The sequence below is a fragment of the Momordica charantia genome (genome assembly GCF_013281855.1).
Source record: "Momordica charantia cultivar OHB3-1 chromosome 2 unlocalized genomic scaffold, Mcharantia_2.0 BLBB01000002.1, whole genome shotgun sequence".
Lineage (NCBI taxonomy): Eukaryota > Viridiplantae > Streptophyta > Magnoliopsida > Cucurbitales > Cucurbitaceae > Momordica > Momordica charantia.
Genome location: NW_028275160.1, coordinates 9,359,398 through 9,384,108, shown reverse-complemented (window position 1 = coordinate 9,384,108; position 24,711 = coordinate 9,359,398). Strand labels below are relative to the sequence as shown.

General features: G+C 35.1%; 4 protein-coding genes across 4 annotated transcripts; 1 reads left to right on the top strand and 3 right to left on the bottom strand.

Moving 5' to 3' along the window:
- Positions 1-346: 346 nt before the first annotated feature.
- On the bottom strand, positions 347-3,052 carry LOC111017867 (uncharacterized). The gene is made up of 4 exons (XM_022293746.2): positions 2,828-3,052; positions 1,753-1,869; positions 1,195-1,249; positions 347-1,109 (listed from the first exon to the last, which is right to left on the bottom strand). Exons 1-4 carry the CDS (start codon positions 2,878-2,880, stop codon positions 1,038-1,040), a joined length of 297 nt encoding a protein of 98 aa, XP_022149438.1. The 5' UTR covers positions 2,881-3,052; the 3' UTR covers positions 347-1,037.
- Positions 3,053-5,129: 2,077 nt separating this feature from the next.
- LOC111017868 (ubiquitin-ribosomal protein eL40 fusion protein) lies at positions 5,130-6,487 on the bottom strand. The gene is made up of 5 exons (XM_088120562.1): positions 6,267-6,487; positions 6,096-6,182; positions 5,810-5,912; positions 5,424-5,490; positions 5,130-5,328 (listed from the first exon to the last, which is right to left on the bottom strand). The coding sequence occupies exons 1-5, from the start codon at positions 6,367-6,369 to the stop codon at positions 5,302-5,304; spliced, it is 387 nt and encodes a 128-aa protein (XP_087976688.1). The 5' UTR covers positions 6,370-6,487; the 3' UTR covers positions 5,130-5,301.
- Positions 6,488-11,730: 5,243 nt separating this feature from the next.
- On the top strand, positions 11,731-15,572 carry LOC111017918 (Thioredoxin superfamily protein). The gene is made up of 7 exons (XM_022293810.2): positions 11,731-12,283; positions 14,025-14,071; positions 14,147-14,261; positions 14,381-14,425; positions 14,920-14,979; positions 15,076-15,177; positions 15,256-15,572. The coding sequence occupies exons 1-7, from the start codon at positions 11,975-11,977 to the stop codon at positions 15,370-15,372; spliced, it is 795 nt and encodes a 264-aa protein (XP_022149502.1). The 5' UTR covers positions 11,731-11,974; the 3' UTR covers positions 15,373-15,572.
- A 1,794-nt stretch (positions 15,573-17,366) lies between these two features.
- LOC111017964 (soyasapogenol B glucuronide galactosyltransferase) lies at positions 17,367-19,590 on the bottom strand. Its single transcript, XM_022293867.2, has 2 exons — positions 18,901-19,590; positions 17,367-18,817 (listed from the first exon to the last, which is right to left on the bottom strand). Exons 1-2 carry the CDS (start codon positions 19,228-19,230, stop codon positions 17,672-17,674), a joined length of 1,476 nt encoding a protein of 491 aa, XP_022149559.1. The 5' UTR covers positions 19,231-19,590; the 3' UTR covers positions 17,367-17,671.
- Positions 19,591-24,711: the final 5,121 nt, after the last annotated feature.

The following is a 24,711-nucleotide window of genomic DNA, read 5'->3' as shown; positions in this document are numbered from 1 at the left end:
ACACGTTGTACTCAAAAAAGAAAAGAAAAAAAAAACAAAATAACTTCTCACCACGAAATTTCTATTCGTTTTTATTAAAGACAAGAATGCCGGGGAGGTTTTAAACAATGTGTAGGAAATATAATGAAACTTTTAAGATTATAGAGAAGTATGACGATAGAAAATTAAAATATACCATTTTTGTTCAAAATCAAAATATACAATAATAGAACAAGCACGATTGCACCTAATCAAAATGTGGGTGTTGGGATCAGGCAATTGAGGTCGTTCTATGCATAAGGATAATTAATTTAATAGTAACATTAAAAAGTGACATCAATAGCGGTTAAGACATTACACATAAACATACTTCAACGGTTAAATCATCATCAACCTTGCATAGATAGAAGCTTTGACTCAACACCCCCATAATTACAATGTTATATTAAAAAAAGTGGATAAACCTCACGCAGATGTAGGTTTGAACGTCATGACTAAGGTAACAACACGAAGCCTAATAAAGAGTGGTGGCAAACCATATGAGTTAATCAGCTCAACTATTCAGCATGATAACTCAGAATAGAATTAATTCCATAGATAGAAGCATAGTGTTAGTAAGTATTAACCTTCGCTCGACGTGGTTCAACTCAAGCTGCGTAGAACACACCTTTGCTTGGCTACGCCCAGATTGAGACTCCCTCAACTAGCATATGTGCTACAGGCCTTTTTTGAGTTTAACAATACATGAAGTAAGGACTTCAACCTCCGGTCTTTTTTGATAAAAAACATGTCTTAACCAGTCGAGCGGTGTTGGAGTGACTCAGACTCTTGGCATGATTGTTGGTCCTTATATATTGAGATTCTTTCATTTTCATCTCCACCCCCAAAAGTATGATGGTCTAGATCATTATAATTATACTTTAGCCTTTGACTCTCTTCATAAAACTCCGCTAAATACATCCCTCATTTGTCATCATGGCACATTGACTTGGTTATCTAAGTTAGTTACTTCAGTATAAACCAGTGTTAGTTGAATAACACTAATGTTAGTTGAACACTCAACTATCCTTTCTATCTGGCAAATTGTCGAACACCAACGATCTTTTACATCTAAAGGATGGTAAGGATTTCTGATAGAGTAAAATCACATCTATTTAAAAGATTGGGAAAACAGATATGCTTTTAAAGAACGTCTTTAGCAAAAATGGACATTACCTTTTGCATACAAGCTTGGGCGAGAATGAAGTTTGACCTGCGCCTGTGCCTTAGCCTGCGCAAAAGTGTTTTTTGGCTTGTACATAAACATGTTTCACCAAATTTTGCTCCTGTTTAAAGTAGTTTGTCTAAGGATGGAATCTCGCAAGGGAGTTCCCAGACTAGTTTAAGTAGTTCAAATACTTGAGTTCTCCCCTGAGTGAAGGCTATAAATAGCATTAGCTATGTCCTAAAATTTTAGCATGTTGTACTCCAATTGATTACCCTTTGATGCACCATATAGATAAGAGAAAAATATTAAAAACACAATCACCCATGATGCATATTGCAGAGTCTAATGCCCATAAGTAGAAAACTTCAGCAGAAAAGTCTTGTTTATTCCTATAGAACACCCATATTTTGTGCATAATCCTTGTGGTGTCATAAATAATAGAAGGCAACCTTTGAAAAAACTTTGGTTCCCAACCCTCAAATATCTATGTAAGATTGTAAGTATTAAGAGCTTGTTTCAATAACAATATTTCTCCTATTCATGTTGCTAAACAGGACCATCCTTACCTATGCTGACTTGAACTGGTACCTGTCTTCTTTGCGGTTGCCTCTTCTTCCAACTTCTTTTTCCAGTATTCATCAAGAGGTGGCCCAAATATTGCTTTCCCAGAAACAACACCAATGCTGCAACATATATTTTACAGTCTAATCAGATTCTCGAGTAATTTTACACCAAGCTGTATTTTAATTCTGGCCCAGAACTCATCCTAGAGCTTAAGGATTATACCAAACGTCCAAGAACAAATCCGACTTATGTTCTATTTGAAAGAAACACACAGCTTATCCCAAAATTGAGAAACATTACGAATTCATAAACTCATGCTACAACCTACAGTGAGCCAATTGTAAACAGAATTGTTTCTCCTAAAAAGTTAAAATCATAATTTTTCTTGTCTGCCAGCTTTCATAAACTTACATTAACAGATTTTTGGTTCCTCCGACGTTGTGCTTAAATTACAGAAACAGAACCTTCCTAGACTCCATTAACTAATAATGTCCCCAATTCTTGAAACTATTAAAAGTTCTGCATATGTTCTCATTGTCTTAAATTATGGGCTAATAAATTGAAACCAAGAACTTCAAACCTCTCGATTTGCTTTAGTTTTTGCACTCATAACATTCAAAAGAAGATTTCTAATAACCCTGTCATCCTCCTTTTACAGATAGAGAAGCAAACTAAAACCTAAAAGCCAAAAGGCAATAATCAAAAACAAGATTTTATAGGCAAGAAAACAACTGCCGACTTCAGTTAAAGCGAATCTTTTAGGAGCGTCCTCATTTTCTCTCAAGCATCGCTTGATTTTATTGGGTTTAACCAGAAAGAAATCTCAACTATTGATCGTAAAAACTACTTCCTGGGCCTATCATTTCCCAGGCCTCAATTGAGAAAAATCATACGAGGCAATTCATTCTTGTTTCAAGGAAAGAAATGGCAAGTAAATGAAGTTCTAAATCAAATTTCGTGTTCAATCAATGATGAATAGCTAATTGAACACCAGGATTCTGCAGATTATACTCTGGAATTGTTTGATTTATTCAGAAGGGTTCAAGGAAGTGATGTCAATTGGGGAAGAAAACTTACATAACAGCGCCAATTACCATGGGGAACGAGAGGAACCTGCTTCTACCGAACATTCTGAATCCAAACTGGTGATTGAAAATCTCTTTAGTTCGTTCGATCGATGAGCTTCGATTCCTAACCACGCTGCTTCTCAAGGATTGCGGGTCGCGGGTTACTCGTTCTTCAGACGGAGGGTTTTGAAATTAGGAGCCATGAAAGCATTTCGATTGTAAGTGTTTAAATTACAAATTTAATCTCAATTTTATTTAATCTCTCTAAAAAGTTATTAGTTATGAAATTTTGATTAATTGGATTTGAACCAGGATTTTTTTTTTCCGAAAAAATAATTATATTTTTGGGCTAGGTTTAGATTAGTTGATTTTTTTTTCCTGAACTTTTACTTTTAATAATAAATAAATTTTTACATATGACATATTTTTTAGTTCAACTTTAAGATCAAATCATGAACCTCTAGCCTATAAGATGGTAATATACTAAACAATATTAATTCAACTAACAAATCATTATTTTAAAAATTTAATATAATTCTGTTAAAATATATCTCAATGTATAAAATATTTATTACCATCTATGAATGATTTTATTTGATAAGAATTTAACAAAACTCGTGAAGCTTGGCAATAAGTGAGTTGACTCTTTAAACGAGCTGAAGTGATGCAAATAGGAGACTTGCAAAATATTTGGGTTTTTGGGCTAGTCTTTTTCAAAGGCACACTATGAAATATGTCTCATCTCCCCAATTTAATGTCTTGTAAACATTTACTGACATTACCATTCATTCCAAATTACTCCTCTGTCCCTCCACTATCAATTTCCCTCGTTTCGGATATGATTCGATTTGTTGTTTCACTTGACATAATCTAGTTATGGTTTGCGAAATCGATTAGTTATAGTTTGTACTGGACCGTCACTTAGATTTTAGGATGAATATGCGTGTCCGAATTCCGATTGTTTCGATTCACATAAATGAATGTTTGTGTCGTGTTCTGGAGTCACAGAAACGAGAGTGAGAGGGAGAGCGAGAGTAGGATAGTGAGCTTGAGATTGAAAGTAAAGCGAGAGTGAGAGGATGTACAGAATCCATAATTTCTCTGCTGAGAATCGTCTTCCCAGTAAGGGCGTTGTGGTGTCTCCCGTTGACAACTCTAGGTCTAGATTATACGCCCCATTTATATGCTCTCAAATTAGGGTTTTGTTAGGATCACCGTATCCTTATTCTATCTAATCCTCTTGTCTTTGGGCGTGTATTTCACAAATCTAGGCCCGAATCTAAGTCATCAAAAGGCCCTAGGTTAAGGATGACAAAATGGAACAGGACTTATTAAAAATTGTTAGTTACCTACATGTTTCTTTTCTTTCTAATTTTTTGTTTTGAATTCTTCCTTCGATTAATCCAACCATGTTTACCTTTTACTTCCCTACGCCTTTGGTCCCCAGCTAATCAGTTTCCTTGTTCTGCAATGAAAAACACATCACTGAAAGATAGTTATTTTCAGAAGCAGATCACCACAAGACATAGGACTGGAAAAAGCCACACGTTATTCAAACTCCATTGGTTTTCCATTCAAACTTGTTCCATGTGGATGTGTTTGCAACTTGCAAGATGAATTGTGTTTCGATAATAATTATACAGATGGATCATATGAAACATCTGATAAATGGTGCGCTTTCGACTCAGATGATGGTGTCATCTTTGAACATCAGCCCTGTAGCAGTTTGCAGAGGCAAGTTTCTGGGGATGACAACGATTTCTTGTTTGAATAGTTCAAATTTGACTCGATTTTGGCAATCAGATATCCAGTTAGACTTGGTTAATACGAACTAATCCGAACAACTGTCAACTGGTAATCACTTTGTCATCATAATGCGATTACAACTGGGAAGTTAACCAATTCAGGACGCGCTATCGTCTGATAAATAACGCGAACAATTTGATTCTGATATACATTCTTATGAAGATTGGTACACTGCCGCTGGGAGAAATCCACTCTTTCCCTGCCTTCTACTTGTTCTTAATGAATGAGGGCTATTCAGAAAGTGGGAGGGCAAAATTAACAAGGCAGTGAGTCGTTACTAGATTCATCTGAAAAGAATTAGACTCTGACCTGTACCTACTTGCAGCCATCGAAATATCAGTCGATGGTCGACAATTTACGGGTGATGACAATTGGAGAATATTTCTTCCAAATATTCTTTGCTGGATATAATCGTGCCCCAGCATTTTGTGTTCCAGGTACTAATTTAGGGGTGGGGAGGAGGGCCAAGAACGAGCTGGAACTGGGAAAATAAGACAGTCTGAAGATTTAGTACTCAAAAGTCAAGAACAAAATATGCCATTACTTGAGAATGTTAAAGCAAAATCGTAACAATTCAAACTCCTAAAGAGTATAAAGCAAATAGTTGTAAGCACAAGTGCCCAAGAAAGTAAAAAACATAAAACTTCTGCATAGTTTTCCTCTCTCAAAATCAACCGTCTACTTGATCTTCTTCTTTGGCCTCAACTGCAAATCAGTGATGAACCAAAAAGAAAAAATTCAAGTAACGCAGTGAGATTATAAATTATTAGAATAGTACAACTCAAAGAAAGACAGGATACCTGGTTGCTATGTCCACACTTCTTTTTCCTGCAGTTGACAGCACGTGGGTGCAAGCGGGCATAGCACCTGTAATTCAATTGTATGTGATCAACTTGAAATAATGATTCAGGAAGCAATAACAAAAGTATGTATATCAAATCAATTAAATGGTAAACCTCTACGACATTCAGTTTTCGACTTCTTAAGAAGGATGAGGATGTTGACAGACACAGATGGGCAATGAATTTTGAAATGCTAAAAGTGATTCAAATAGAAGCTTGCATAAAACCACACACCACATCCAACTCCATGTATAATGTAATTAACAGACATGATAACAAACGGGTTCATATAGAATAAAGAAACAGAACGATTTTATGAAACTAATTAGCAAATTGAAGCTTACTTGCGGCAGATCATCTTGTCTTGATTGTACTTCCTAGCCAATGCCATTAGAGATGGCTCAATAATACCACCACGGAGCCTAAGCACCAAGTGCAGAGTTGACTCTGAAAGAATACAAACCAATTAAGCATCCTTGTAACACAAAAAGGAAGTAATTTACAAAAAGATAAAGATACTCGTTCTGTATTAAAATAGTTGATGGAATGACCACTTTTGATAACAATGCACTTATCATGCATACAATTACACTGATTGAACTTTCATAAATCAACAGAATCCACACCAACCTTTCTGGATATTGTAGTCGGCGAGAGTTCGCCCATCCTCAAGCTGCTTCCCGGCGAAGATAAGTCTCTGCTGGTCCGGAGGGATACCTGAAACATACACACAGGGAATTATAAAAATTCAATACATACGAAACCAACAAAAAAGAAAAAAAAAAAAAAAAAAAATCAAACCTTCCTTGTCCTGGATTTTAGCTTTGACATTGTCGATGGTGTCGCTGGACTCAACTTCCAACGTAATCGTCTTCCCAGTAAGGGTTTTCACGAAGATCTGCATCTTGTTTTGTGCCTTTCGTTAATGATCTCTCCAAGGTTTACTACTCTAGTCAATGAACGGCGGCGAACAACGAATCGAGACGGCGAGATTGAGAGAGATGGGATGAATACCCTAACCCTAGAAAGATAATACACATATATATGTGTGTGAATAAATTTGGTTCGGTTCGGGTTAAATAAAAAAAATTTCCTCTTAACTCGGGAACCGAACCGAACCGGTTGGTTCTTTAAAATTAGAACCCATTGGGTTGGGTTCTTCGACTTATCGGGTTTTTTTGAACACCCTTAAGTCTAGGCTATCTTCCACTAGAGATTATAAGTTTCTTTTATATGCTCTCGAATTAGGGTTTTGTTTGGGATAGTTGTTCGGCTGCACGATTATCGTATCTTTATTATATCTGATCCTCTTATTTTTTTGGTTTGTATTTCGCAAATCTAGGCTCAAATCTAAGTCGTCATTCTTTAGGATGACAAAATGAGTCCCAATTTTATGAGAATTTGAGTCGATAACTTTTAAATGTAATTTTAAGATGATGCACCTTCTAGTCCCATGTCTCAAATTTAAGGAAGATAAAAATTATTTTCAATAATATATATGAGAAGATGAAACTTTTGAAATTTTAATTTTTAAAAATTCATTTTGTATTTAAGATTTTCCCTTAAACAATTATACTCCTAGGAACTGACCATTTTGTGCAGAAGTAATTTGCTTAGGGACAATTTTTTTTTTCTTTCTAATTATCATAAGCAAAATTCTGAATAAAGTCTTAATAACACACAAACTCGTGCCTGCAAATGCACGAAACATTTTTAATTTAAGTGTAAATAAATATCACTAATTGTAAATAAAGACAAACAAACAAGAAAATTAAGATGTATCAAACTTCTTCCAAATATAATATAATATATATATATATATATATATATATAATGTAAAATATATTTATCTCCTATGTGATAATTGCAAGACAAACACGTAACTTTAAAATTGAATTATAACATCTTAAATAAATAATTCACAATATAGTCGAAAGTAAAAAATAAAACTAATATTACCCGTAAAAATGGTTGAACAACTCTTTTTATAGCAAGAGGATGAGATAGAGTTATAAAAATTTTTAAAATTCTAACTTAATTAAAATTTTATGACTGATTATGACTAAAAATAAATCTATAAATTTTTAAGTAAATAAATTGTAAAACTTTTTAAGTTCAAATTCATATTATTGAAATAAATTTCAGATAAATTATAATTCTTTTAAGATTTTAAGGCTTTTTGTATTTTTAGATTTTAAGATTCTTGTTCCTTATATTAAATATAATATAATTATTAAATTAATTTAGGTAAATAAAATTTTCATATTCTAACTCTTAACCCATACATTTTTTTTCTTTTACTTTATTTTATATCATAGTAATAAAATTAATATGTACTTTAAATTTATAAAGATAAAAACTCAACTTATATATTACAAATTGATAAATTTATTTTATTATAAATAATTAGTAAATTATAAAAATATGAGATTAAAAATAATAAAATATGTTCAAAATTAAAATATATAAAATATCTTAAATTAATTATCTAAAACCACTTTTTAATGAATTTTAGGTTACATCATTATTTTTAATATATTAATTAAAAAAATAAATAATTATTTTATGTTATTTTGTCTAATATGGACCCTTTATTTTTCAAAATAATTGTTTATCAAATAGTCTCACGATTTTTACAGCTAACCTTTTATTATTTATTTAACTTTTTAACCTGAGATCAAATTAATTTATTGATTTAATATAATATTATAATTAAATTTATTAAAGAAAATTTCTTTAAATTACATTATTATGAAATGAACAAAAGTTTATATCTCACCTTTTAAGATTCATACTCGGTTATTGTTGATAATTATTTTATTAATTTAATATTTAATTAATTAACACATTTTGGTGTATTAACTTACCTGATATATTCTTTTTTCAACAATAAGAACATGAGCTTGGAATGGATCTCAATGGCAAATCCAAGATTTTATGTCAAGAGGAGCACAAATGTGTGACCCTTTATAAATTTGGCAATCTGCGACGATTTTCATCTTACAATTGGATAATGTTGTAATTTTCACCTTAAATTTTAAAATATGTCACAAAATTTACCATTCCATAGATTTTCATTTTAAAATTTGTTGAAAAAATAATCTCATGAGTCAAATGAATTAGAAAACACTTATGTTTTGTTATAAAAATAATTGAAATGATTTAGACAAAATCGACATTAGAGTTGTTCTAAATTTAAAAATTTTGGCTGAATTGTTTGACATTAGATTTTGTACATTAATTAAACTTAATTTAAGAATGATTTTTGTTAAATTAGTAAGTTTTTTAGATTTTTTAAACCTTTTTTTTAAGAAAATAGATTTTTTAAACTTAACAGATGAACTAACATCAATTTAGTAGAGAGATAAAAAGTATTACATTTATCTAAGTTTAGGGTTACGAACTTAAATTTATTAAAAGAAATAAGATCGAGGAAATAAAAAATAAAAAATAAAAAGAAGATGCACTTACTAGAATTCAAACTTGGAAGGGGCGAATGGGGGCTCGAGGTGTAAGCCAACCTAACATACGTTAGTTTGATTTATAAATTATATACTAAATTGTATTCGACACATGCATCCCTTGTAACTTGACGAATATACCTCTCTTGCAATTTGATAAATATGCCATCAACATCTCAAGAAATTACGAAGATTGAATAACCTTTGAGAGATGTTTTGATAGAACTAAGAATAAACAAGTAGTGAAACTCTAACTGTCGTAGAAAATATGGTGGAAGAAAGCCTATTTTTATAGTAATAGAGGATAAAAAGTTATAAAAACTTTGAAATTCTACGACTATTGAAATTCTAGTATAAATTATAATTAAAGAAAAAATCTATTTTATGTTGTTGGAAAACTTTTTGCATTATAACATTTTAAATTCTATCCATTTATTAGTATTGATAATTAATAATTAATAATTAATTTAATATTTATAATAATATATTAATAGTTTATTTTGTAAATTAGTAAAATTAGTAACGGACAAAAGTGTCCAAAAATATTTTTCCTACATCCTCTATTTTTAATATAGTATAGATATAGATATAGATAAAAATAATAGTCGCATGCAACAAGCCAATAAGGGTTTATTTGGTAACTTTCCCATTTCTTGTTTTCGGTTCTAATTTTCTTAAGAAATATAAGAATTTGTGCAACTAACTATGTGTCCATTTGATAACGTTCTCATTCCTTGTTTCTCGTTTCCAATTTTCTGAAGAAATCTAAATATTTTAGAACTAACTTTGTTTATTGTTTCTCATTTTTTGGGTGTATAGAAATTTTAAGAACAATCAAAACAAGTTTCTCTTTCTTGTTCTCATTCCAATTTATTCCAAAACATGAATAAAAAACATTATTTTATCCTACTTAAATTCTTGGAGGTTAAAACCATGCAACATATTTTTCTTCATTGAAAATAAAGAAATAAAAATCAGAAACATGAACGTTACCAAACAAGCACTTCATAATTTAAATTAAAACCACCTATCGAAACTTTTTTAGCTAGAAGCTCTACCCAAAAGTGCATAAATTAATACAACCTACTTCAAACATATCCAAATATCAAACTACAAACACAAAAATCAAAATCTCACCTACAAAAAGACTCCAAATTAAAAATCTTCTATTTTCCCAACGATACAATTATTCCTTCTACCAGCTATAACTACTAAAATAATAGCTTCACTAAGTAACACCGGGAATAATGATAGATAGTGTTTCAAAAATAAAGAGTATACCTTACACTTTCAAAGATAATAAAGGAAAAAGGAAGAAAAACAAAATTGTGAATTAGATTCAGACCTAGAAACACATAACGCCATAGGTTCTAAGCTTCTAGACAACTATAACCTTTAAAACACAAAATAAATGAGTGCTGTATAATCCCATAACACAAAATCAGTGCACAAATTGAACAGTAAGGACCGTCGTTCACGTTTCCAATTTTCTTAAAAAACTTAAGTATTTTACAACTAACTTTGTTTCTTATTTATCTTTTTTCGGAACGTTATCACAATTGTATAGAATTTTTATGAACAATCAAAACAAGTTTCTTTTTTCTTGTTCCCATTTTCAATTTGTTCCAAAACATAAATAAAAATATCATTTTATCATATTTGAATTTGGAGGTTGAAACCAAATCATAAATTTTGGGTCGACAACGTCATTATCTATTTTATTTATGGATTTATTATATATTAACCCTAAATTAAATTAAAGATAAATTGACAATTAAAATATGTAATTGGGTCATATGAGAACTGAGCTTGGAATCAATTTTGTTCACCCAAAATTCAATTTACCATGAGATCAGATGGATTAATATTTAAATTTAAATAAATTTAAATCCACTTAAACAATTTGTCTGGGTCCAAAATTGAAAACTCTCTCAACTAAACAGAAACGAGAAACAACAACGTTTCTAAACCGTGGCACGAAGTCTAGAAAAATCAAGAGGTCTAGAGCATTTTAAACTAAAACTCCCGACATTTTGGGAAATTGGGGTTTCTAACCTCATTATATAACTCATCTGGATTTTTGACTCGTTTTTAAAAAAACCTAATTTGTGACCCTACTGTTATAATTTGGGACCCATTTCCACTTTTTGTCTTTGTAAAATTATCAAAATATCCTTGTTTATTTTAAGTAAAATTATCCACCAATCTCTTCTCCCAACCCTTACCATTTTTTTAAAATTTTGAATCTAATATAGATTAATTTATTACTTAACAAACGAATCCACACAAAAAAAATCTGTAAATTAAATTATCTAATAAGTAAATTAGGGTGAAAAAAGATTTGTAAATGCATAAGATTTGTCGGGAATTAATTACAAAAAAAAATTAAGGTTTCATAAATGATCCTCCAATCCCGGTCCGGGATCCCAATTCCAGTTTTATTATTATTATTATTATTTTGCATTCTCCCTCCTCTTGACCCTATTGTTATCAATTAAATCTCTAGCATCTAATGCAATATTGTGTCGAGATTTTTGTAATCTTGACTTTTTTGTAATTAAATTCGTACAAATTATTTAATTATGTACGTTTTTTATTTTTTCCATATTAAACTTTTAATTTACTATTTGAGTTAGATATTTTTCTTAAAAGTTAGATTTTTTTGAATTGTAATTAATTATTGTGAGATATTTGTGGAGGGAATACAAATTTATAAAGAGATTTGTGGAGGGAGAGATGATTTTGAAACATAGTAATCGGGTGAAATTTTCAAATTTCCCAGACATTTTGATAAAACGTCGACTTCATTGATTTCTGCCGATGTTTTTAGACCACGTCGGCATAAGTCGCTCAGAGACCAGAGTTGAGTCATAAGGAAGAGTGAATTTTTCCCGATTCAGAGTTGGATTGAGAAGAAATGTGAAATTGGGAGGTGTTGTATGCACCACGTACGAAAGAAGCTCTTAGAAATCTTCCAACTTCAGAGTTCGTACTTCCAGTCACAGCTCTCATTGATCCTGAATTTTGGGTTCTACGATTTCTCTCGCAATGAATTTGATTTCTGCGCAGACCCAAATTCCCCGTGGATGCCCTTCTCTTTCGATTCCCTCCTTCAACCCCCCTTCCCAATTTCCACCATCTCCGTTTCTCATGCCCTATGCTCCTGCTCCCCATTTCGCCGAATTAGCAACCAGTAATGGCGATTCCCGCGGTGGTTTCCGGCCCCGTGTCGTTGCGAAGGCTTCCGCTACTTCTGGGTACGGCGGCGAAGAGATCGCGGAGATTCTCGGTGATGTTCGCATTTTTACTGCGGCCGGTGAGCATGTTTTGTTCAAGGACCTCTGGGATCAGAAAGAGGTAAAATCTGTCTACATAGTAGCAGAAAAATGGAAAACTAGGGATGAAATCAACTCTGCACTTAAGAATTAAGATTACGTGAAAATTTTGCAAATTGAGTATTTCTGTGCAGGATTCTTTATTGTTATTCTGGATAACTTGGAGTAAACCAAGTCTCTTCTTGCCCATTTGATGCCCCATCCCACCTTTTCCAGTTATTCCTTATTTGCCAATCTCGGTTAGGCTAAAAACCCTAAGAAAATTAGTTTTCTGTCTCTTGGTTGGTTTCTCTGGAGAGGATCAACACCATGGACATTGTTCAAAGATTTGATTTCCATCCCCCGTCTATGGTTTTTGGTTGGCCCCGTTGTTCATTGGTGCAGGGGTGGATCATAGAAGGAAAGAGGCAGCAATTTTCCCCTAATTCATCTTAGATTAAAAAGACATGTTGAAACGTTGAGATTTTAAAGTTCCCAACAAGATTTAGATCTACTGTGTCTTGAGTTACAGGATAGAGTCCTTGTTTATACCTCGCAATTTGATGATATTGTCTCCTCTGCTGGTTGTTTTGTGTGCTTGGCCTACAGAATTCTTTCATCTAGTCACTTATTGGTTTTATATCCCTTGGGAAATTTTCTGGAAATCTCATATATTAATTGTTCATAGTTGATTGGGAATCTTTCCCCTCATAAGCTTTTTCATTTTCTGCCTGGACTGCCCAATTAGCTGATCCCAACTAGCTGAACCTACTCCTTTTTAGTTTTTAAGACCACTAATTTGAGTATTCTTGCTTACAGACTTCCCGTTTCATCTAAATTAAATCAAGTAAGTTTACTTCATTTTATTGTTTAAAAACTCAAAAGGTTTATATCACCTCACATGCCTCTAATTTCCTTGTTTATCAAAATTATATATTCCATGTGTTCTTCCTCACTAGAGTCGTGAAATTCCTCTACTGCAATTTTTTCTGCAATCTCGATTTCTTTGTCTCTGGTTAATTCCCCTGACATTTTCTGTGGTAGTAATATGTTCTTGGTGTTGTTCATTTTTTTGGAGCATTTTTACACCTTTTTTGATCTCCTAATATAGGTCTTAGGCCATCTCTGTTCTTTCCTCACTCTCTCCTTACATGGTTTATTCTTTCCACGCCTTAAGAAAAGGTGTGAAAGTTTCTTGTCATTTATATTTTGTCTGAATTGAATCATTCACACCCTCAGTTCGATGACTGAGCAACCTGTTATTTCCCAAGATAGATTGTTGAAAGATTTTCCATATCATCAATGATGTGAACAAATTGTTGAAAGATTTTCCATATCATCAGTGATCTATGTACAAGGACCTTGCATAAGATTGTGTAATGCTGAATTTTAAAGAATATGTTAGACTCCCATTTGCTTTGTTAAATGGATATTTGAATTTATATGTACTTTTGGACCGGGGAAACTACCAAAAGATTGACTCAACTTTATTTATCAACTCCAAATTTGGTCTTCGTTACATGGATTTTCCAAATTACGTGTAATTCTTCTTCTAGATCTTGGATAAATTTCTGGAAACAATTACTTGGCCTTGGGGACTAACATATTACATATCTAACAAGCAAAACAGTATTATATTTATTAATTTTTGTTATATATTGATATCTTATGTCAACTTGAGCTATGCTCAAGTTGTTAGGCTTAGACATCGGGACATATCTGATATCTCGACTTATTTTTCATGTAATATTCTAAAATGATATTTAATTTGTGTTTACCTCCAGGGTATGGCTGTTGTTGCACTTTTGAGGCATTTTGGATGCCCTTGTTGGTAATTCATCAACTTGGATTGTGATTTTGTATTTTTTCTTAGCAACTTGCCAATTATTTGTTTTTATATTTCTAGTTGGGAACTTGCTTCCACTTTAAAAGAATCCAAAGCAAGATTTGACTCATCTGGTGTGAAACTAATAGCCATAGGCGTCGGTACTCCAAATAAAGCACGCATCCTAGCAGACCGGGTAACGTTTTTCTTCTTTGAAACTACTATCACATTAACATTTGTGGCTGCATTTCCTATTCTCATTTTATGTAATAATAACCATGCTGTTTTCAATTGTCTTAATCTTCCAAATCCCAGTTGCCTTTTCCAATGGATTGCCTATATGCCGATCCTGAGAGGAAGGTAATGTATATATCTATGGAATCATTTCAGTTTGTCTTTTGACCCTTTGGGATACTAACACGAAACATAGATACGATATGAACACGGTGACATGTCATGTAAGATACGGACATGACAAGGACACATTAATTGAAGCATACAATTCTTTTAGAAATTCAAAGCCCATAAGGTATGCAATTTTTGTGCTGTAAAAGATGAGTTTGATTATTTTGCTCTCAAAATTTATTACTTTGTCCTATATTACTATTTATGTCTATTTCTTTTACTTAACAAGTGTTCGATACATGCCAACAAGTGTCGGATCCATATTCACTTTGTACAACTAGCATGTGACACATATCTATTGAGTTAACAAGTATGTGATATGTGTCTAATAGGTGTCAAATAGGTGTCAGAGTGTCTGACACGAACACATTGCCCAAACTGAGTTGTCGTGCTTCTTAGGCTAGGCTATTGTGATTATTATGAAAGCTAATCATAATATGTTCTTTCAGGCCTATGATCTACTGGGTCTGTACTATGGCTTTGGTCGTACATTCTTTAATCCAGCTAGTGTAAAAATTTCCCCCTTCCATCTACTTTACAATCATTTACTAGTATTTATTTTCATCTTTACTCTGTAGACGTCTTCAAAGTTTGAATGTTTTTAGGCCAAGGTACTCTCGAAGTCAAGATTCGATGCTTTGCGAGAAGCTACGAAAAACTATAGTATCGATGCAACCCCAGATGATAGAAGTGGGGTATTGCAACAGGTCGTTTTCGTGTTCTAAAGTAATTTATCAGTCTTCAGTTTATGGACAATACTCTCATTTCCATGTGTGTTCTGTTAGGGAGGGATGTTTGTCTTTAAGGGCAAGCAACTGTTGTATGCTCGAAAAGATGAAGGTACCGGCGATCACGCTCCATTAGATGACATCTACGACGTCTGTTGTCGAGTCCCAGCCTAAATCTTCACTGCATCTCGTGACGTTTGGATATCGATTGGTTTCTTTGCTTCTGATCTCTTAGTAAAATGTATCACGAGAGAAAAGTGTGCTGTAAAAGAAAGGTGTTGTGGTAACTTATATCAAGTTAAAAACGAAAAGCACTACTGCAATAATATAAATTATACGAATGTATAGGAAAAAAATTGAATAACTTCATATAATTTGTTGGTGATATTCATAATAGTTTAATAACACCATATAAATTGTTCCTAAAATCAATTCCAAGAAAAGAGAAATATGCATTAAGTAAATGTATGAGAAATAACTTCATTATTTACCCAAAAGAAAATTCTGATAAGTGATAAACATATTTGCATAATATTTCTTTCATCTCACGATTAAGGCATCGATAACGTTTTATATAGTAGAATGAAAATTCAAAACTCCGTCCAAGTGATGTTATATTCTAAAAAATATATATATTTTTATAAAGTTGTCATATAATTATTTTTTAGTATATAATAATATTTAGGTTTAAATCTTATTGGGGTCTCTAAACTTTTAATTTTACTTTATTTTGATTAGAATTTTTAGAATGCTTATTTTGGTCTCTCAATTTTTTTTCAAAAAAAGAAAAACACTATTTTAATCCTTGAAGTTTCCAAAAACAATAATCTTGATTATTGCTATTATATTATACTTAATATTCATCTATTTATTTATAAGTACTAGCTTTAATCAACCCAGATGGTTAGGGGTGTTCACCATGCACCGAAAAACCGCTCCGACCGATCGAAACCAATGGAACCGTGTCGGTCGGTTTCGGTCGGTCGGAGTCGGTTTTGCCTTTTATAAAATCGACCAGTTGGTCGGTCGGTGGTTTCAGAAGAAGAAAAACCGACCGACCATGGAAGACACCCGGGACCAGAGCATGTCGAGAAAGAAGCACACTGGGCGTGCTTCGACCGTGTCTCCGGGGCACAGTTGAATGTAGATATCATGAACGCGAGGTGCAGGATACCAGGCTACCAGGCCGAGAAACTCGGGCAACCACTCCCCTATGTGCTGATCGCTAGCGCATCCAGGGCCCCGACGCCCAGCTTCGCTGGAGAGGCCTAGCCTGATCGGTTCGTCTCGACTTCATTCAAGAACGCCGCCGCCCCTGGAATCAATAAGAAAACCAACCGATCAACCGACTTTTTCATTTTTATAAATGTATATTAAGGAAGATGGTGCGTTACTCGAGATGGTTTGAAGAAAAATCTAGGAGCCCATGGTTTTCTCGAAACCATACAACCCTCTATTTATTTATTTCTCTTTCCTCCCTCATCTCCATTCTCCAATATCACTGACATTTTCATTTATTATCTCTTCCTCTTTCTTCCCATTTCTCAAAATCTTCCTCTCACCCTTCTCTCTTCACTTTACTGCCGTTCTTTCTTCTTCATTTCTTCTTCTTTTCATCTTCTTCCTCTCTTATTTTTCTACTTCCATATTCTCATTTCATATATTTTTCTTTTTAACTCATCTTCTTGTATAATAAAATTAGGGTTAGCCTCTCCTTCCTTCCATCTCTCTCCCTTATCCACACTCTTCCAGCCACTGCCTCGTCGCCGCATCGCCCACAAACGACTCACACTCACCATCTCCTCTGTCGCATCGCCCTTGCCGCCGTGACGCCGTCCATCTCTGTCGCTCAAAAACCCGTCGTCCATCAGTCACTTTACACCGTGACCCAGGCATTGCTGAGATGCAACCCCCGTCGCGACCCAGACCTACAGCCGTCGGTCCACCTCTCGGATTTTGCACACAGTTCACACACTGATATTAAAAAATAATAGTCGGTTTTGTCGAAAACCGATCGACCGAACTGATCATTTCGTCGGTCGGTTATATCTTATTTAAGCGGTCTGTCGGTTGGGATTTCGGCCTAAAAACCGACCCGACCGACCGATGGCTCAAATATATGTATATATATTAAAACTTAAACTTTTTAACATGATCGAAATCTAAAATACACTTTAAACTTTTTTCTTATATATTTAACTATATTGAAAATCATCTACCATATTATTCCAATTCTAAACATACCACCCAAGTTTTTAAGTAAGTAAGAACAGATTTGCCAAACCGAGCATAACTCAAGTGGTTAAAGCACTTATCTTTGACCAAAAGATCATGAGTTCGAACTCGTCCCATAGTTGAAAAAAAAAGTAACAACAGAGTTGAATCAAATAGGATAAAAAATTAAATCCCCCAAGCAAAAAAAAAATAAAAAATAAAAATTACATTGCTTCGGTCTCTCTTCTACTGCCGCGCATTACCTTTTTAAGGACCTCAGCTCTTCAATCACCGACACGACATTCTTCTCGGACGAGCCCCCTTCACTTACGGCCCTTTTCGCCGCCGCTCCGAGCTCCTTAGCCCGCCTCCGTATCGCCGCCGCCTCCTCCGCCTCCCCCATCAAAAACCCCACCGCCGCCGCCACCTCCTCCCTCCCCACAATATCCTCTTCCTCCATCTCATCGCTCATATTCCACCACCGCCTCGCCCCCACCGGAACCCCCACCCTCAGCACCTCCGTCAACAGCTTCTCGTTATAAAACTGCTCTGAACTCACCGGCCACGTCACCATCGGCTGCCCGGTGCTGACCCCCTCGATCGACGAATTCCACCCACAGTGCGTCAGAAAACCCCCCGTCGACGGGTGCTCCAAAATCAAAAGCTGCGGCGCCCAAATCCGAACAATCAACCCCTTCTTCTTCTCTCTAACCACCCTCTCTTCAAACCCCTCCGGCAGCCCCTCCTCCGCCTCTCCCCCTTCGTTTTCGTTCTTCTTCCGAATCACCCATATGAAATTCCGGCCGGCGGACTCCAGCCCGTGGGCGATTTCCGCAATCTGCGCCGCCGGAAACCGCGTCATGCTCCCGAAACTCACATACAGAACCGAATTCGGCTCCTTCGAGTTCAACCAATCCAATAACTCCCCACTCTCCATCCCCGATTTGTTTCCCCTGTCGATTTTTCCGATCAAATCCTTATTCACGGCCAATGAAACCGGCCCTAATCCCCACGCCTTTATCCCAATTGTTCTCTTGTAATGCTCTAAATAAACCCCATCAAGTTCGTAGAATGTGTTCGTTACGATTCCGTAGCTCCTCCTCTCTGCTTCTTTGTATTTCTCTATCATCTCCGTGAATTGGCTTCGCTGGACTAGAAATTCCGGCTGCTGCGATTTTGTCATTTGGATCTTGTGGGGTAGCCCCGGGAGCTCAAATGTTTCAAAATCGGATGTTACTTTTTGGTGAGGGGCGTGCTGGAGAACAGAGTGCTCGGCAGAGTAGGCCATGAAATTGGAGACGAAGAACACCAACCGGGGAACGCCGAGCCGCGCCGCCGTGTCGGTGGTCCATCCGTAGGAGAGATCGCTCAAAATGCAATCCGGCCGTGTTTCTGGAATGATTACCTGTGACCCAAATGAGATTTAAACCGTAATTAAACAAATTCAGAGCGACCCATTAATTTAAAACAGTAGTTTAATTAATGAACCTGATCGATCTGTTTTTCGAGGATTAGAAAGGCTCGGTAGATTTTGCCTTGGAGGTCGCGCGAAACGACGTCGCTGAAGTTCTCGATGCCCGGAGGAAGGCCTACTTCGGCGGCGGGGAACGGGACGGTGCGGGTCTGGATTTTGTAGCCGGCGGCGAAGTCACGGGCGACGTCGTTTTGGAAGGAGCGGGCGTTGGATTCGGTGGTGATGATGGTGACGGCGGCACCGTGGCGGGCGAAGAGCCGCGCCATGTCCACGATCGGAATGATGTGGCCGGAGGCGAACAGAGGAAGAACAGTGATTCGGAGCTCTTCATTTTCCAGTACCATGATTTCTTACTTTCGAATCTCCGATGGTCGCCGGAGAAGATGGCCGGCGGTTTGAATCTGGATTCAGATTTTGGAGCTTGAACTAAAATAAGGACTTAAATTTACATTTTGTAAACTCAAAGTTCGATCACGATAATTATTTTTTTATTAATTTTTCTTTTTTGAGAAAAACGAAAATGATATTTAAACAAATAAAAAATATATATTTTTTTAAACATGATTACAATTTACAGACAACATATAATATAATAAGCATATGCTGCTGAAGTCAATTTTGGTCACATGAAAAACGTGACATGTTTCTAAACACGTGACTTATTTTCCTGGCTGTCACGTGCCGCCTATCCAATGAACTTGATATTATTATACTATAATAACTGTTTTTTATTTTTATTTTTTATACCACGCTACCTTAACCACTTGAACTTTGTTCAGTTTGATTATACTATAATGACGGTTAATTAATATAATATTTAACAAAAACAATTCATTTCTATAGGTGTTGTATCAATTTTTTTCCTAATACTTAGCAATTTCTTCTAATTAAACTTTAGACTTAAACAAGCATTGCACTTTTATCTTTCATTCAATTTTTATCTATATTCAATACTAAATTTAACTGTTAAAAAAAAATACTAATTTTAACAAAATTTAGGTAAAAGTCCTCGAATTCACTAATTGCAACAAAATGTATATAAAATATTTAATGTTAAAATTGATATACCTTGTCAATATATTTATATGGTTTGATACTTTCTCTAATATTTAAATGTCAACATGAATATAGTTTAATAGTTTAAAAAGAAAAAATGTAACAGGTGTATTTTCCTTATTCGGTCATAGTTCTTATCTTTATTTCTTGTGCCTCTTGTGCCTACGCACACTAGTTCCTAGTTCTTTCATATAGTTATTAACACAAATTCTACACACTAAAACTCTTCCATATAAATTTGTAACTCATCCGAATATATAGTATCAAATTGATAGGATTTGAACAAAAAACGACATTAGATTTGGTTTTTTAATTAATTTTTTTTTTAATTTTTGGTGTAGTTATTTAATATTGGATTTTGTGCAACAATCAAACTTGATATTTATTAAATTAGTGAGTTTTTTTTTTTTTTGTGTTTTTTTAGTACAACAAAGGTGGGAATACATTGAACCAAAATTAAACAAATTTAGAGCGACCCATTAATTTAAAATAGTAGTTCAATGAACGTGATCGATTAGTTTGTGTAGAATTTGGAAGGCTTAGTAGATTTTTCCTTTGAGGTCGCTCGAAATGACATCGCTGAAGTTCTCGATGCCCGGAGGGAGGCCGACTTTGGCAATGACAAATGGGATTGCACGGGTCCGAATGTTGGAGCAGAGGAGAAGTCACAGGTGACGTCGCTTTGGAAAGAGCGAGCCTTGGAGTCGGTGACGATGATGGTGATGGTGGCGCCGTGGCGAACAAAGAACCTTTTCATGTCCACTGTTAAAATGTAAAAAGACGAGGTTAATTGAACCGAGTGTTTCGAATTTGACCCTATAGGTTGTGAATGGGGAAAAGACAAAATCTTGACTCGTACAGCTGAATCGAAGACGATTTGCACAAAGAAAGGGTGAGCTAATATCGATGAGGTGCCAGCATACACTCCGATGCTTAAGTTAGTATCAAGTATTGGGAAAGAAATTGTTTGAGTTTATCTAGTTGAGAGATAGTAATAACTTATTTCAAATGGCTTCGAAACCTCTATATTTTTAGAGGTTCTTTGGCTTACCTCTCCAAGTAAAGTTGGGGAGCAAGCCTGCATGTGACGTCATGGTGCGGTGTCACTCTCAAGCGGGCAAGAGCTGCAGTAGTGCAAGGTGGTGATACCACGGCACTGGTGCATGAGTTGGACCCGTGTCTTGGATGTGACATGCTAATTGCGGAGAGGGCGCAATCACTTAAGCTATGTAGGTGACATAGACCGTGCAAGGGGGTCACTATGGGAGGAGGCACGGCCATGAAGGCCTCGCTCATTCCTTGGAGAAGGTGCGACCATGTTGGTTGCACCTAAAGCATGGGGTCGTGCATTCCGAGTCATACCCCTAACAGCAGCCTTCACTCCTGAGTGTGAGCCGTCTCTATCACTTCTTACTTAAAAGAGGGGCTTCCGGATGAGAAGTGATTCTTTAGCCCAGTATATTTGGTTTTGGAGATGGGATTGTGCAGATGTGTGGGTCGCACCACTATTTATATGGACGTGATTCACGTCATTGCAATACCTCTACTCAATTCAACATTCATGCATTTTACATTGTTTGAGTGGCCACAAGGGGGTGGAGCCACGAGAGTCATGTTTGCCAGGTGTGGAAAATGGTTGCTCGATCGTGGGGGTCGCACTCCCTTGGAGTTGAGAAGGTGGCACGGCCTCATGGGCCGCACTTGCCAAGGGCATGGCCGCCTTGTGAATTCTCGTGGCCGAGGTAAATTCTCGTGGCTGAGATGCATATTTGAGGTCGAGGTGGTTCTCGAGGCCAAGGTGTTTCTCGAGGCCGAAGTAGTACTCTAGGATGAGGTAACGCTCGCGGCAAATGTGGTACTCGAGGCTGAGGTGCATACCTATGGCCACCTTATCATATGGTAGAGGTGGCCGAGGGCATGGTCGTCCTGCTTGACCGACCTCAAAAAGAGTTCATTGCATCCTCAAGAAAAGTTCAGCATATCGTCATGGAAAACCTCCAGAAGAACTAAGTGCATCTTTAACGGAAGACCTTAGGAAGAGATGTTATCCTCTTTACATCGAGTAGTTTTCCGACGTTTGCATGTCACTGTAATTGAGAGATAAACTTATCAAAGGTGACCAAAGTTTTCTCCCCTAGGGACCACAAGACTTTTTGTTCCTGGTGCCCTACTATGATAGTTGTCATGGCTATACCATTTGAGCTATCACGACTTTTGGTCTCGAGCTCTGCCATGATAGCTGTCAAGGCTATATCATCTACTTTGAGGGCTTCGTTGTTGAATCACATCTCATAGTCTCAAGACTTTCATCTATTCATTGGCGAAGTGTAAATAGTGGTGGGTCTCTTTTGTTCTCGCCCACCAACGAATTGAGTAAAAAAGGCTCATATTAATTTTTGGAATGAGGTGATTGATTGTCATTAAGCCATGGATACAAAATACTATTGGGTCCTATGAAGATTAAATAGAACGACCGATGCATAATTTCATCCTGGGCCCCCCTACAGATCCATCCATCCGCTGAATGTTTCGACACGATCCCATGAATTTTTAGTGTCGTCATATCGCTGCATAGTTGGCCATTTAAACTTCAGGGGTACTCTTACAGCCATGGTGTTCGCAAACGATATGTCAGATTCACCAAGGGGTTCATTGCTTTTACGTCACATTGAGGAGTTTTCATGTAGTGTTGGTGGTGCAGTTATTTTGACATCAAATGCTAGACTTTGACTAGATATTGGTCATCCAAAAGATTGTGCCAACCTGTCAGGGTTAGATTCCCATCGTCGCCCTCCCTATCATTAAGTAGATTGAGCATGTCGTTGTTATTTGCTTCACCCACTTTTACTCGAGGATGGGTTTGGTCGTGGTGTCGTTTGTTCTTAGTATGGTATCATGGAGGTGAAGTCTCATATAACATAGAAATGTTAAGATGACTTCTCGTTTGATCATTTCCTCCAAGAATTAGTTTTTCATATGAGGCGTCGGTAGGGTTTGTTCGTGATTCGTTTTCCACCATTGAAGGCATCTTTCTTTTGCATGGTGCAAGTTACTTGGTGGTTTCTTTGAGTTAATAGAGCCAAAACATGGCCATATATAATAAGGTTTTTGGTATATGTAGTAATTCTCTCGTATTGGCATGTATTGAACCATGTTTTTATTGACTGCTGAGCAAATATTAAGGACATGTTTGGTAAAATTTTTGTTTTTTTTTCTCGTTTCTAATTTTATTAAAGAACTTAACAACTATTTATAATTTTTGTTTCACATTTTCTAGAAACATTCTCAAAATTATATAGAAATTTTGGAAACGGCAAAGACAAGTTTCTTGATCACATTCCCAATTTGTTTCAAAATCATAAAAAAGAATAGATTTATCATTCTTGAATCCATGAGTATTGGAGCTATGCAAATGTATTTTTCTTTATTAAAAATAATCAAACAGAAACAAGAAACATTAACATTACCAAACAGATCTTTAATAACCAATTATAGATGGAAAAGTTTTGAGTAGATTTGATTAATTGCAGCAAATACGGATTTTTAAATTGTTATTGTTAAGTTTATGAAAAAAAAATTTAAACATTTTTTACAATATAAAAAATAAAACATTTTGAGAAATAAAACAATAAACATTACATTATTCTATCGTGAAATTGTTTAAAATAGTTTCAAATATATATACACTAAAATAACTAAATAGGTTCGCCTTTTGGGGTCAAAAAACAAAAACAAAAAAAAAAGTTGGCCTTTTAGGCCATACTTGGGGTGGGCCTTTTATTTTTGGCCCAACAACACTAGATATGGGCTTAAGAAAGGTTGAGCTAAAATAAAGATTTCATTAATTGTCAAATTAACTTTTAAATTTTGGAGAAAAAGAATCAAAATTGGCCCTGACCATGTTAATCAATTTTTACCCAAAAACTTTTAATTTTATTATCTTGTACCTTAAATTTAGATAAGTATTGCAATTATTAGTTTAAACTTAAAAATGTGTTCCAATCTCTACCTTACGATAAATTTTCATAGAATTGTGTTTTAAATATGAGGTATAAAACATATGTACCATATGAAATGGACAGGGTTTAGAGAAAAATGACATTGGATGTTGAAATTTATTAACTTGATTTGGTGCATTGATGGAGCCTAATTTTATGTCTCGTTAAATTAGAGAGTTTTTTTTTTTTTTTTTTTTGAGATTTTTACATTGCTTTTTATTAAAATTAGCGAGCGAATTACCTGAAATTGAACATGGTGCAAAAATTACAACACTTATTAAGTTTAGGTTCCAATATGACAAAATCAAAATTTTAAGGTATACATTATTATATCTTGATAAGTTTAGGAGTAAAAATTAAGAGGGGGATGTTGGGATGTATGCGCTAAACTCGTGATATAAAATGAACTTAATGTGCATTTTGTCGTGAAAATTGACATTCAATGCTTGATTACTCCTAAGCCACTAGATGTATTATAAAACTAGGTATGTAACAAATATACGAGAAGATATAGTTTAAGAGTTGTGATGTAAATAATCTACAATATATAGATAGAGAGTACGTTAGGGACCTTATCTTGAAATAATTAACTTTGTAACTGTTACAAATGGACCATCCGGATCTTCCATGTGGTGATATGTCAGTGGATTGTATCATAATCAACGAAATTGCATAAGACTGGACCCCAAATGTGTCCTACAGTTTCTTGTAAAGCCATTAAAGAAAATTAAGACGCCAACACAAGGATGATCATATGCATATTTGATCTTA

Bases quoted from the DNA above. Each gene is read 5' to 3' on its own strand.
- LOC111017867 (XM_022293746.2), bottom strand. From the start codon at position 2,880: ATGTTCGGTAGAAGCAGGTTCCTCTCGTTCCCCATGGTAATTGGCGCT. The intron at 1,250-1,752 runs GTAAGGATGGTC...ACTTTTGCGCAG, and splicing joins ACCAGTTCAAGTCAGCATAG to GCTAAGGCACAGGCGCAGGT. The intron at 1,110-1,194 runs GTAATGTCCATT...TTACTCTATCAG, and splicing joins CCCAAGCTTGTATGCAAAAG to AAATCCTTACCATCCTTTAG.
- LOC111017868 (XM_088120562.1), bottom strand. From the start codon at position 6,369: ATGCAGATCTTCGTGAAAACCCTTACTGGGAAGACGATTACGTTGGAA. The intron at 6,183-6,266 runs GTTTGATTTTTT...TGTATGTTTCAG, and splicing joins TAAAATCCAGGACAAGGAAG to GTATCCCTCCGGACCAGCAG. The intron at 5,329-5,423 runs GTATCCTGTCTT...ACTGATTTGCAG, and splicing joins AGTGTGGACATAGCAACCAG to TTGAGGCCAAAGAAGAAGAT.
- LOC111017918 (XM_022293810.2), top strand. From the start codon at position 11,975: ATGAATTTGATTTCTGCGCAGACCCAAATTCCCCGTGGATGCCCTTCT. The intron at 14,072-14,146 runs GTAATTCATCAA...TTATATTTCTAG, and splicing joins CATTTTGGATGCCCTTGTTG to TTGGGAACTTGCTTCCACTT. The intron at 14,980-15,075 runs GTAAAAATTTCC...GAATGTTTTTAG, and splicing joins CATTCTTTAATCCAGCTAGT to GCCAAGGTACTCTCGAAGTC.
- LOC111017964 (XM_022293867.2), bottom strand. From the start codon at position 19,230: ATGGTACTGGAAAATGAAGAGCTCCGAATCACTGTTCTTCCTCTGTTC. The intron at 18,818-18,900 runs GTTCATTAATTA...TTTGGGTCACAG, and splicing joins TCGAAAAACAGATCGATCAG to GTAATCATTCCAGAAACACG.